Source organism: Vombatus ursinus, unplaced genomic scaffold, assembly GCF_900497805.2.
Source record: "Vombatus ursinus unplaced genomic scaffold, bare-nosed wombat genome assembly UNPS02014818.1, whole genome shotgun sequence".
Classification (NCBI taxonomy): domain Eukaryota; kingdom Metazoa; phylum Chordata; class Mammalia; order Diprotodontia; family Vombatidae; genus Vombatus; species Vombatus ursinus.
This window is the reverse complement of record NW_020954596.1, coordinates 46,550,316-46,565,052: the sequence shown is the minus strand read 5'-3', so window position 1 is coordinate 46,565,052 and position 14,737 is coordinate 46,550,316. Positions and strand designations below refer to the sequence as shown.

General features: G+C 38.4%; 1 protein-coding gene across 1 annotated transcript in view; it reads right to left on the bottom strand.

The window, feature by feature from the left end:
- NWD2 (NACHT and WD repeat domain containing 2) overlaps window positions 1–14,737 on the bottom strand; it is a 177,918-nt gene that overhangs the window by 14,791 nt on the left and 148,390 nt on the right. Inside the window, exon 4 of the mRNA XM_027836697.1 lies at window positions 4,341–4,544. Coding sequence (XP_027692498.1) covers window positions 4,341–4,544 — 204 coding nt within the window. The remainder of the gene's footprint in view (window positions 1–4,340; window positions 4,545–14,737) is intronic.

Genomic DNA, 14,737 nt, shown 5'->3' with positions numbered 1-14,737 from the left:
AAAATATTCCGTTTTCAGGAAAGTACTAGGAAGTACTAGGAATGAGGCATCACTGATTGTTTCTTTTAGCAACATTCTTTCTGTTCTCAGGAATCAATAATGATAGGTTAAGGAGTTTTATAGTTGCACCATTCTTTTACGCAAACTTGAGCCTAACAACAGACCGTTTAGGTAAAAGTAACAAGTAGTATCGCCCCTATCTTACAGGTAATTGAACTAAGGATGAAATGCAGTGATTGGGCGGAGCTGGAATTTGATTGTAGTCCTGCTGAGACCAGTTCCAGTGTCTTTTCCGTTGGACCAAGTTCTGTCCTAGCTTCTCTTTCTTGTGGCTCTTTTAGCGTGATTCTGTTACTGGTGTACTGGATCATACTAGCTTCTCCCCCCAACCCTCCATTAGTCCCAGCTTGAGGATGTTCAATCGTAGAATTTAGCGCTGATTTCCATCTCTAGAGAAAGAACTGATGAAGTCTGAATGTAGATTGAAGCATACTTTTTTTTTACTTTATCTTTCTTTCTTTTTTTTTGTCTTTTTTCTTTTATAACATGACTAATGTAGAAATATATTTTGCATGATTGCACATGTACAACCTAAATCAAATTTCTTGCCTTCTCAATGAGGGAGGGAGGAAAGGGAGGGAGAGAATTTAGAACTTAAAATAAAAAAAAAAAGAATGTTAAAGAATGTTCTGGCATGTAATTAAGGGAAAATAAAATATTAAACCATTAAAAAAAGAATTTAGAGCTAAAAGGGAGCTTAGATAACAGCTAGTCTAGTTATGCAGAAATGTCTCGATGAATGTTAACCAAAGAAGTAAGAATATGAAACCAAGTTAAGGGTTGTGTTTTTCTTTAAACATTAAAAAAAATGGTATTGTTTCAATTGTAATTGTCTGTTTGATACACCTGAAACCTCTGTATCATTTAGTTTAGCTGATATCCAAGTCATGTCTCAATCATTATAAAAAGCATAATCTGGTTATTCAGTAATAGATCCCATTCAGTTTTTCAAATTTAATGTTTTTAATTTAATCCAGAAACAAGGAGGCTTGTTGACTATGGTATGGTTAGGGAACTACATGTTTCCACTGAGCTTCAACTGGGAAAACTGTAGAAAGTACAGTTAAGGATCTTAGGATTTAAAATTTTAACTTTCACCTCTAGTTTTCAGCTCCAAATCTCACACAAAATCACTAACAATGGGATATTTTTATGACTTACAAAATCCTCAACTAGCCCAAAGAAGTTTCTTGAGAGCAAGGGCTGACTTTTGCATCTTTTTGTATCCCTAGTGCTTAGGAAAATACCTGGGACAGAGTAAGCACTTAATAAATGTTTATTGATTAGTTGATTTTGTAGTAGTGGTCCAAGTTATAGATACACTTTGATAATAATAAAGTAATTATTTATATAACTCTTACTACAATTATACCTTATTTTGTATAATGCTTTATCCTTTTACAAAACCCTTTCACCTACATCACTTCTTTTTTTTGGGGGGGGAGGGGTGAGGCAATCAAGGTTAAGTGACTTGCCTAGGCTCACACAGCTAGTATCAAGTATCTGAGGCTGTATTTGAACTCAGTTCCTCTTGACTCCAGGGCCAGTGCTCTATCCACTGTGCCACCTAGTTGCCCCCATCACTTCATTTTTGAGGCTCACCTTATCCCCTCAAGTTGAATGGTACTGGATCATTATCCCCATTTTACAAAAGAGGAAGCGCTATCATATCCAGACCATGAATAGTAGTGAAAAATTGCAAGGGAAGACAATCAAAGATGACAAAACTGAGGAGGCAATGTGGAGGTCAGTAATGAGCTGTCTAGAGTCGATGGGCGAGTTGGAGAAAGGAATTAGATGTCAGGTAGGCAGTTGGGAGTCAGGCAGAAGCCAGGTGCTGAATGGAGGTCAAGGTGAGGCAGAAATCAAGCATGCAGTCAGGTCAGCATAAATGAGGCATCACTGAAAAAAAGCTACTGATTCTCCATTAGGGAATATCTTATATTCTTGCTGCTAGTGTAGCGGCCAGTCTCAGTCACAGGTCCTTCACGCACAAGCAGGTAACACAGTAGAAGGATGATAAATAATCTAGCCTGGTTATGGTAGGATGTATTGAGTAAAAGATAAGGAAAAGAATCCTAAAACTGAAGCATATTTTGTTAAAATGAACTTACCTCAAGATCATATAAAGTTACTGGCGGGGTAGTGATGAAAAGCCAGGTCTCTGACTTTGAACCCCATAGTTTTTCCTATGTAATGTGGTCTTCACCCAAGTTAATTAGCTTGTTGTAAATTAACCTGTTTTTCAGTATGGAAATGAAGATTTTTCAATAGTCAATAGATTCTTAGCATTTTTATTTTTGTGTGACACAGAACACTTAATCATTTGGATGGATCACAAAAGAAATCAGACTGAGAGTACCTTGAGAGCAGGGACTATTTTTTCACTTTTCTTTGTATCCTCTATGCTTAGCACAGTGCATGGCACATAGTCAGCGCACACACACACACACACACACACACACACACACACCTCACATACCTATAAAAAGATGTATTATAAATGTATACACCACATATATGTATGTATTCATCATATATGTATACATACATGTGTGTATATGTGATACATACATTTATAATACATGTACATACACATATATAACTGAATTTCAATCGAAAGCAAGTCAACAAACATTTATTAAGGGTCTACCATGTGATAGGGAAGCAACTAGGTGACTCAGTGGATAGAGTGCTGGACCCAGAGACAGGAAGACCTGAGTTCAAATTTGACTTCAGACACTTACTAGCTGTGTAACCCTGGGCAAGTAATTTAACTTCTGTTTGCCTTAATCCACTAAAGAAGAAAATGGCCAATCCACTAAAGAAGTATCTTTGCCAAGAAAACCCCACAGACAGCAATGGTGAGCTGTGGTCCACAGGTTGCAGAGAGCTGGACGTGGCCAAAAGACTGAACAACAACAACAACAGCATATAGCAGACTCCATAAACTGAGACCCAGGGTGATTGAACGATTTGTCTAAGCATGTTAGTGACAGAATGGGACTAAAACATGGGTTCCTTGAGTCCCAGGCCAGTGATCTTTCCACTGTACTTTGCTTTCTCCGTGGGGGCACTTTCTTTATGGTAGAAGAGAGACTTTTTAGTTCCCATAGAAATTTCATGCATGAGTGATGTCAATTCTCTTTTCCTTTCTTTTGGGGTGGAGTAAAGAGGAGGGCAAAGTGGGTTTGACAATTGATCAGAGGCAGAGTTGGGAGCCTACATGGCTGGTAATTCTTCCAGAGTACTCTCTGATTCCTTTATTATTACTAGTCTGAATTTTTTTTCCAATGTGAGTTTTGGCTCATAGAAAAGATTGTTCATTTCACTTTAATTATGATTTTGAGTTATGTTATGAAAGAGAATTGGAAAATGATGGAGAGCACCCTAAATCTGTAGGCAGGAGACTTGGGACCTGTGAGACCTTGAGCAAGTCTTATAAACTTACTGACCCTTGGTTATCTCATCTTCAAGATGGAAATAATAATATTGTATAAATGTAAATGATCATTATTATAGAGAGCATTTGAGAGGGATCGTTATAGATGAGCAGACTAGACAGTGGTATTAAATAATAGATATGTGGTGTAATAGAGTGCCGGACTTAAGAGTATCAGGAAGAACCAGTGTTCGAATCTTTGACACTTAACTAGCTCTGTAATATGAGGAAATCAATTGATATCTCTGTTTCAGTTTCCTAATATGGAAAACGGGAGTAATGACAGCATCTATTTCAAAGGGCTGTTTATGATGGGCAAATGAGATATTGTGTGCATAGTGCTTTATAAACTTCAAAAAACTAAATAAATATATTTCTAGTAGAAAGAACACAGTTAATCAGTCAATAAGCATTTAGTAAACACCCACTATGTGCCAGTCACTGTGCTAAGCACTGGGGATAGATGTCAAAATACTAAAACAATATATGTTATACATTGGTAAGAACACTGGCTCTTGAAGACAGATTTGGGTTCAAATCTTGCCTCTGACACTTACTTCTTGTGTGACCTCAGGCAAATCATTTAGGCTCTGAGACCTCGGTCTCCTTATCTGCAAAATGTGATGAGGAGGTTGGATTAGATGACCTCTGTCTCTAGCTCTAGATCCATGAGGCCATTATTATGATGGTTCTCATCTGAGGTCCAAGAGAATTCATATTTATGTATTGCAGCACAGAGAGGGAATGCCATCTCGAAGTGTTCTGTCAGTGAATTCAAAAATACTTTCCCTGAATGAATGCTTACGAACATAAGGAACTCTACTGAGAGATAACTTACTGAGTTCTTATTGCTTTTCAGCATTTCATATTTAGGTCTGAGGTAATAGGCTGCTGGAACAGAGTTCTCATCTCGGCAGTACCATTCTTCGAGCACCTTGGTTTCCAGCTTTGCTTCTATGGCAGCATCCAAAATCATTTCAAATTCTGATGATTCAACTTCTCCAGGAATTCGGATGTTTCCATACTTTTCACCTAGTAGTCCCTGTGTATTAACAAGAAAGTGAAGTTTAGCATTCCGTAGGACATTTTATAGCGTGCCACTCAGGTTTTAACATATGAGAATATTCTATATTTCATTCCTAGAATCCTTTAATCACATGGGACGATTACTTAGGATTGGACTAGATATCACATAAATGTCATGAAATTGAACTAACATTTCATTTAATTTTTTTAAAAAAAGGTTTATTGACTTTTTTTTACATTACACTCATTTCCCAATATGTCCTCCCTGTCCCCACTCCTAATGAATACTTCTTTATAACAAGGTTAAGAAAAACCCAACTGAAAAAGTGATCTGATATAGGCAGATGATGCATTTGTAGTTGCCCACCTACTTATTGAGAGGAGGGAAATGTGTTTCATCATCTTTTCTCTGAGACCAACACTGATCGCTGTGATTAATGAGTTCACTCTTGAATTTAGTTATGTCTCCATTATCCGGGTCATTGTGCCTATTGTTTTCTTTCAGTGTTTGTGGATACAAGTCTTCCCATATTTCTCTGAATGCCTCAAGTTCATCATTTCATAGAGTGCTGTATGCTCCATAACATTCCTGTACCATCATTTATTCAGCCATTCACCAGCTGAGGGACACCTATTTGGTTTCCAGTATTTTGTTATCTCAAAGAGTACCGTAATGAACACTTTTTTATTTTTGGAAACATTCTTTCTGTCATCAACTTCCAATTTTCTGGGTATTTTGTCTCAAAGCATTATTAGTGGCGCAGTGGAGAGTGTCAGTCCTGGAGTCTGTCCTGGAGTCAGGAAGACTCATCTTCTTTAGTTCAAATTTAATAGCTGTGTGACACTGGGCAAGTCATTTAACTCTGCCTCAGTTTTCTCATCTGTAAAATAAGCTGGAGAAGGAAGTGGAAAACCACTAGCTCCCTTTTCACCCACTTCACCCCTAGTCCCACCCTCTGGAATAGCTTACTTTGCTGTCTACTGTCAGAGACTGGATATACCTTCCATGAAAATAAGTTTGAATTCAGGCTCTGCTCCTTGGAGCTCATGTTAAGCTCTGTTAAGTTACGTAATGTCTCAGCCTCCATCACCTCTATCACTCTTGGGGTGCTTTCCCTGAGCAAACAGGTTGGCTATGTTTAACTTGGGGCTTTGATATGCTAATGACTGCACTTAGTCACTCTAAGAGGCATCCCTAAGAATCGTAGGTTGTTAGAAGGAACCTTAGAGATCATCTGGTTCAAACCTGTCATTTTTTTTATTTTAAAAAGTTTTATTGTTTCCTTGCTTTTATGCCACAATTGTTCCTCCTTAAGTGCCCTCTCCCACTGCGCTTTGCTTTATGCAAAACCAACGGGATACAGTGATGGGGTCTGACAGTGTACATGTCCCACCTTTATATGTGTTGTCTTTCACTTTCCTGCTCTGTGGAGGGAACTGCATCTCACTTGTCCAGGACTGAGATTATTCATAACAGTTCATCAGAATTTGACTTCATTTTAGTGTTGCTATCATTTGTATTATTTTAGTCACTGTGTGTATTGTTTTCTTGGTTCTGTTTGCTTGACCTTCATCAATCACTTCATGGGTCTTCCAATGTTCCTCTGAATTTCTCATACTCATTGCTTCCTGTTGTACAATAATATCCCATAACATTCATGTACCACTTTTTTTTTTCCTTCTGTCATTCCCCAAGGATGGGCACACATCTAGTCCAATACCCTCATTTTCTTCTTCTTTTTCCCTTTCTTGACAAGCAATCAGGGTTAAGCGACTTGCCCAGGGTTACACAACTAGTCAGTGTCAAGTGTCTGAGGTCAGATTTGAGCTTAGGTCCTCCTGACTTCAAGGCTGGAGCTCTATCCACTGCACCACCTAGCTGCCCCATGTTGTTGTTGTCATGAGGCAATTGGGGTTAAGTGACATGCCCAGAGTCACACAGCTAGTGAGTGTTATGTATCTGAGGCCAGATTTGAATTCAGGTCCTCCTGACTCTAGGGTAGTTATTCTATCCACTGCACCACCTAGCTGCCCCCCTCATTTTCAAAGATCAGAAAACTGAAGTCTGGAGAGTCTAAATAAATTGCCTAGGATCATTTTAGTAGCAAGTACCAGAGCCACGATTTGAACACAGGTCTTTTAACTCCAAATCCAGTGTTTTATTTTTCCTGCTATACTCACCTGTTGTTGTTGTTGAGTCATTGTTCAGTTGTTCAGACAGCCTGAAGTCTGTCCGACTCTCCATTTTCTTGGCAAAGATATTGGAGTGGTTTGCCATTTCCTTCTCCAGTTCATTTTACGGATGAGGAACTGAGGCAAACAGAGTTGAGTGACTTGCTTAGGGTCACACAGCTAGTGTTTGAGGCTGGATTTGAACTCAGGTCCTCCTGATTCCCAGGTCAGAGCTCTATCCACTACAACATTTAGCTGCCCCACCTGCCTATACCCATCTACCTCTCTACTATGTTTCACTTAGTCACAGACCAGACAAGCAATAACAATTTAAAAATATTTATCTTCATTGGGCAACTGCCACTTGACACTTTTATTATTTGATCAACATAATGTAGTTGGCAATAAGATACGTTCTTGACCTACGGTTTGCCATTTAAGCAAGAAAGATAAAAAAATGTGCTGATATAACTCAATCAAAAACAGTCATTGAGTTCCTACTTTGGGTCAAATAAGACTAAAAAAGTGACTGCATTCCCCTAGAGCAATTTAAAGTGTTTATCTTTTCCTTCTCTAGGTTTTCCTTAGGTGGAATGCTCATGATTCATGAAGAGTGACTTTTCAAGAGTCCAAGACAGGACGTGATCCCAATCCTAGCTTTCAACCTGTTGACATAAAAGGAATCTAAAAAGAATTCTGCTACCAAATCTTTTGTGAAAACTTATTGGAGACAGTCCCAAGGAAACAGAGAGAGAGTAAAACCCCTTCTATGTTTCTACCATTTAATTCAACAAACCTTTATCAAGAACCTATTATTTTGTATAAGGTGCTATGTCAATTGCTGGAGATGTGAAGACAAAAGTGAAGTGAGATGGCTTATCAGAAAAGAAATAGTCTTTAGAAAACTAGTCAATTTAGGGAAAGTGTCAATTAGGCTGACTGTAAGACTTTTCAGAAAAGAAAATTTTCACTTTTGACATAATTATTTGGGTACTGCAAATACCAATAGCTACTGCTGTAACTACAAGATCCAGTCTGCAAGATTTATTTAGATTTAGTCCCTCTCACCCGTTTATTTAAAATGACCTATAATTCAATGCTAGAAGCAATTATTTTTATAGACCAAGCAGCACTCCATGCACTCATCCTATACTGGGAATTTCATTGACACAAATGTTTGAATATATTTAATGATTTAAAAAAAGATTAAGGATGGTAAGTGAAACAAAAGAATTCCATGAAACTCAGAAAAAAAATCTAAGAAATCAACATGGGAAAATTTATGAAATATTGGATTTCCCCTGATAATGGGGTTCTGAATGAATCTGAAATTTAATAGATCCTCTACATTCTATTCCTTCCCTGTATAAATTTATATATATATATATGTATACATACATACATACATACATACATCTAAGAGAAATTACTTTTAAAGGCTATGAAAAATATTTTAAATTCATTTTCATTAGGAAAAGTCTAATTTTTCTTCTTTCATGCTTCAAGTGCTGCCATTTCTCTTTGCATTCGCATTAGAGAATTAACATGGTTGATTGATTGGCTCCAGGGGCAGTAACTAATTTCACTGAAGTGAACTGCACCATGGAATCAGGGAATGCCTGAAGATCTGTGAGTATAGTTTGTTATTCCATAGAATTACTCTAATCCTGCTTCTGGATGTTAGTAAGGTTATGTGTGAGCAGGGTTATCCTTAGGATTGAATTGGGTAAGTTGCTATAGTTCCTACAATTTGTTGTTTTTTTCCCCCTATCCTACTGGCTGCTGGCCACTGCTGACTCAAGAAGGCAATTGACTATATCAATGTGTGTGAGGGGGAGACTCTAATTTGCTCCAGCTCACATATAAGCTAAGTGTGGCTCCAGGACCTAGACCCCCTGAGAACAGCCCCATTTGTAGGATTTATATTACTTTGATGTCACTACAGAGCCAATTATAACTACTTCACACTTTTGACATGTTATTTTCTTTAATTTTTTGAAAGGTCAAGAAGCACTTTCATTACTTCTTTTACACATACACATACACACACGTGCGCGCACACACACATACACACATAACCACCTTTCCCCATTTGAAACTTTTTTCCCAATTTCCTTTGCTTGGTATTAGGGAAGAACTTATCCTCATTGGACAATAGATGTGGAGAGGTTTTTTTCCTCCTACTCACATTATTGCTTAGTCTAAAGCCAGCATTTTACTTTTTACGTCTTATCTGCTACTTCAGATGATTTTAGAGCTTCCCAGTCAAGCTTGGATGGAGACTCAAGCCAACAGAGCTACTGTTCTTTCCAAAATTAGCCTGCATTGAACATGGGAGTTTGTGTAAGTCCACAGTTGAGTGAAAAGTGGTCTATACTTCTATAACTTGGTTGGAAATATTTCTATCTATTTGGAAACAGAAACAGCCACCATCCATCATAGCAGAGTATAACAGATTCAGACTTTGGGTCTTGATTGTCCATGTATGATCTTGGGCAGGCCATTTCACTTCTTTGTGTCTCAATTTTTTAATCTATAAAGTAGAGAAATCAATACTTATACCACTACCTCATAAGGAAGATGTTATGAGGAAAAGGCTTTGTAAACCCTAAAGTACTAGGTGAATGTTAATTATTATGATCAGTCACATTTTTGAGTTAATGATTTATGAAATATAGGCAAACATGCAAATGTACAAATTTACAGATAGTCTGTGTATTCTATGATATATGTAGTCACACTGGCCAAATTCAACAGAGTATCTTCCAAATCTACTTTTTCACTGTTCCCGATACCTGGGATGCTCTTGGAATCCTTACCTCTACTTCCTAGCTTCCTTCAAGATGCAGTTCACATCCTATCTTCTGGTCTTTCCATTCCCCCTCCTACCCCCATTCCCCGCTTCTCATGTTTTCCTTCTGAGGTTACCTTCTATTTACACTACTTGTTTCTATCTTTTTTTTTGTTTGTTTTTTGTTTGTTTGTTTGTTTTAGGCAATTGAGGTTAAGTGACTTGCCCAGTGTCACACAGCTAGTGTCAAGTGTCTGGTCTGAGGCCGGATTTGAACTCAGGTCCTCTTGACTCTAGGGCCAGTACTCTATCCACTGTGCCACCTAGCTGCCCCTTGATTGTTTCTATCTTGCCTCCTCCTTTACAGTGTGAGTTCCTTGAGGGCAGGGACTGTGTTTTTTTTTTGTCTTTGTATCATTAGTGCTTAGCAAATAGTAAGACCTTAATAAATGCTTGTTGACTAACGTGGGTAACAATAGCTGACTTTTGTATAGAGCTTTAAGGCTCTATTTGCTACTTTACATATATTACTAATAATAATGATAATAACTAGCATGTATATAGTGCCTACTATGTGCCAGGCACTGTAGTAAGCACTTTACAAATATTATCTCCTTTAAGCCTCACAACAACCCTGGGACATAGGAGCCATTATTATTTTCTAGTTGAGGAAAATGAGGTAGTCAGAGATGAAGTGATTTGTCCAAAATCACACAAAACTAGGAAGTATTTGAACTCAGGTCTTCCAGATTCCAGGTTCAGCAATCTGTATACTGTGCCACCCAGCTATCTATATACATGATATTATTAGAGCCATACCACAATCTTGTGAAGTAGGGATTACAAGTATTATTATCATTACCATTTTGAAGATGAGGAAACCGATTATCAGATTAAGTTAGATGACTTAACCATAGTTATATAGTTATTAAGTAGCAGAGGTGGGGTATAAATCCAAATTTCTCCTGAATCCAAGTATAGTAATTTCTTCCCTATACTACAGAGGTGATGGAATCCTACCCTCTTATCCATTCAGATGAGGGAAATGAGGCACAGAGTGGTTGAGTCTCACCCAAGATCACACACACTAAGTGGCAAAGATGGCATTTGATCCCAGAATCTGTTTCTAAATCCCATGCCAGTTCCACTGTACCATGCTGCTTCTCATAGCAACACAATTATCCATAGATATACCCTCAGATACATGTATGTATACTCAGAAATGTCTGTAGATAGATACCTAAGAGAGGGTAGGGTGATGATACTTGATGAGTAGAAAGGAGAGTGCATCAATGGAAGTTCGTATCGAGGATAATCAAGAAAGAATGGATAGTTAAATACACAAGAATAAGTCAGAGAGTGGTCGGATGAGCAAGTATAGGATATGGATAGCATCTTCTTCAGTGGGAGGTAGAAAGAATCTAATGGAATACTAATCATGGAGTCATTGTGAATCAAAAAGAAAAGGCACATATGATCATCTTGTTTCATTCTTGGGCTTCAGAGTAGGATATGTTCAATGGAGAAGGTGGGTATGCCAACTATACATAAGGCAGTTTACACCTCTTAGAGATGGAAGACAGACAAGCCACATCTCCCGAATGGAATAGATTAGAAAATGGAATAAATGGAATGGGTATTGGTGTGTCCATAGTCAGGTCATCAGAACCTTGATTTCTTTTAATTAATATTCTCCAAAAAGAAAATGCCAACATAAAAACTAACCTAGGAGAATTTTTTTCCCTTCAAAACAGAAGGATCCTCTAGTGTCTATTTCAATGTACATTGAAATAGGTTTAGAATAAATTTCTTTACATTTTTACTTAATATGTAACAGAGTGACTCAGAATTGATATGTAGATTAGGTTTCCTTGAAAGCTATCAAATCACATCTACCTTATATCTTTCTGTTGTTATATTTGTATCTTATTTTCAAACAGAATTCATGGCTCATACATGGTCTTTTATTACCATGATCAAAAAACATTGTCAAACTGCTTACAGCAATAACTTTTTGTTTTTCCACTTACTACAAAGTGTTCCTGTCTCCAGGGAAGTTTCATTTCTTAGGGGAAAAAACCGAACAGATCCATTATTTTTTTAGAATAATGGTATAACCTATCAGAAGAAAAGGAAGTGACTTTTGATACAACAGTTGTCTTATTTGATCATGGTATGGGCCAGTTAACTTTGTTCTATCCCAACAGGCAGAACCCCTAATCCCAGCACATGTATGTGTGCCTTTGATACCAAGGAGAGACCACATAAGATAATCAAAAATTCACCCCCACCATCAACAAAAGAATTCAAAGTATATGTCCTACTGGTGGTGAGCAGTACTATCTACTCTAAAAAAAAAAAGTTACTTTTCCAAAGATAGCAATAATCAGGACTTAATCCTAAAGAAGATGACCTAATTACTGAAATTTCATTAAACTGTCATTAAAAGGAAAATAAAAATCTGGAACATATTGAAACTTTGTACTAGTGCTGAATCATATAACTAAGAATCTCTGAGTAGTTTACGCATGCTATCTACATTCACTGAGTTAAATTCAAGTACTCAAGTTCATAGTTCTCACCTATGGGCAAGCATAAGCCTAGATAGAGCAATGTACTGGGAGGTAAAGCCTAAGCCCACATGGGTAACTCCTCAGTCTGATATGAGTTCTGATCATATGTGTATAATGTAGCTACCTGTAAGGGCATACTCTTGAACAGAAAGTAAAGATAGAATTGCTTGTAATAAGTTGAACCTATACATGTATTGTTATACTTTTGTTTGCTGCATTTCTGAAGAAGTTTCCTATGTATGACTCCTCCCTAGACCTTTAAAAAGTTATGAGCACAGAATAAACATGGGTCTGTTTTCTCTCTTCCCCTTCCCCCATGATAATTTTTTTAAGGCTCATAGCAAACCAGCCAGCCAGCCAGTACTGTTCTCCCTCTCAAAGGACTGTAATCCTCAAAGACCCTCGGGGATATATTTAGAAGCAAAGACAAGAAAACTAGCACTATGCTTCTTCACCAATTAAAAAATTGGAAAGTATATGGTGGTGTTTGAGAAGTAGAGGACCCTTGTGCCGGCCGTGCCATGCACTCTCCTCCTATAAGGAGCAGGCTGCCAGAGTCATACTTACCAGTGTTCGGAGCCTACCCGGATAAACACACAGAGACGAGCCAACCAGGAGGTGCCAACACCCGAGCTTTATTCAGAGGCCATCACAGCAAGGCCAAGCAGGAAGGCCAGAGCAACAGAGCAGGAGCAAAGAGAGAGCGCGTGATCTGACCACGCTCTTCCTTAAGTACCTACTTAGCCCCTCCTCCTCAGCCCGCCTACTAGTCAATGATTGTAGGGTCAGATACCGGAAGGGGCTGTCTGAGTTTAGCGCACCAAGGGAGAGGAAGTGACGCAGGAGGCTAGGACCGGATACAGGAAGGAGGCGTCTGGGATTAGTGCATAAACAAAGAGAGAGTACGTGACCTAGGAAGTCAGGCCCAGATACCGGGAGGAGGCGTCTGGGGTCAGTGCTACACAAAGGGAAGGTACGTGACCCAGGAAGTCAGGAAGGACACAGGAAGGAGGTGTCTGGGGTTGACGTTGCACTTAGGGAGGGGACTAGACAAAGGAACTTGTTCTCCGCCGTCCCACTCCCACGTGGCACAGCCCCCTGCCTCAGGAGCACATGCTCCGCTACTTCCTTGTATTCTGTTCCTTCCCCAGCTTATAACAGCTCACATAGTACTGCCCACTGCCTCAGGAGGGTGAGCTCCGGTTACTTCTCCGTATCCAGCCCATCCCAGTTCACCACAACTCCGCCTAGCACAGCCCCTGCCTCGGGAGCGTGAGCTCCGGTTACTTCCTAATACCCAGTTCCTACCCCATCTTGCCACAACCTCCACTTGGCAGTAGCCAACGTCAGACAGTCCCTCACAGACCCTGATGCATAAAGAAACAAAGATTGAGCCAATACATATATCATCTTTCACCGTTAAGTATCTGATTTTTCACACTGATATGGGGCTCCACAGGCCCAGAGAAGGTGTTTCTTTGGGGAAAATCAGAAAAGCACGAATCAGGAGGTAAAAGATAATTGACTATACCTTACGCTAACTGAGGATAGGTCATTGTGGAGTGTTCTTGCTTAATGTGTTCCTGAAATAAAGTAAATAAAGGATGTATTAAATGTGTGTATATATTGTTTTTATCTCTGTTTGAGGGAACACAGTGCTTTTCCCTGGAGTCCGTACTTCAGAGGTAGGAGGGACTAATTACTCATTTTGACAATCAGTGAACCTAGAGGTTACTCTCTATAGTTTAATAACTTCTCACTAGCCCAGTTCATTTTTCCCCCTCGTTGCATGCCCAATTCATTGATCTGTTCCTTTCTTCTTTTATTAATGTACACATTTAGAGATATAAATTTTCTGCTAAGTATTGCTTTGGCTGCATCCCACAAATTGTGGTGCGTTGTCCCACTATTCTTCAACCTGCTCATTCTTTAGGATTGGATTATTTAATTTCCAATTAATTTTTAATCTTTGCTTTCACAGGCCTTTATTGAATGTAATTTTTATTGTATTATGGTCCAAAAAGAGTACATCTAATATTTCTGCTTTTCTGTATTGGGAGGTTTTTATGCCCTAACACATGGTTGATTTTTGTGAAGGTGCCATGCATTGTTTATAAAAATGTATATCCTTTTTATATGCATGCAATTGTCTCCAGTGATCTATCATATCTAACTTTTAAAAAATTCTGTTCTAATTAACTTAATTTTTGCTTTTGCTTGGTCTGAGGTCATGATTGCTATCCCTGCTTTTTTTTTAACTTCAGCTGAAGCATAATAGATTCTGCTCTAGCCCCTTACCTTTACTCTGCATGTGTCTTTCTGATTCAAGTATTTTTTTGTAAATAACATATTGTTGGATTCTGGTTTCTAATCCATTCTGCCACTGCAATGGTTTTATGGGTGAAATCATCACATTCATATTTATGTTTACTATGTATTCCTTCCATTTAATTTTCTTCTGTTTATCCTTCTTTATTTTTAGCTTCTCTGGGAATTCTTGTTGAGCTTGTGTCCAATTTGCATTTCTCTTTGAGGCTTTGCTTGTAGCTGTTTTTGACATCATTGTCTTCTTTTGAGTATTTTCCTGGCCTACTTCTTGACTTTGAACTTTTTGTTAAAGTTGGCCTCTGCTCAATTGGAGAAGGGCACTGCATCAAGATTCAGGTAGTTTCA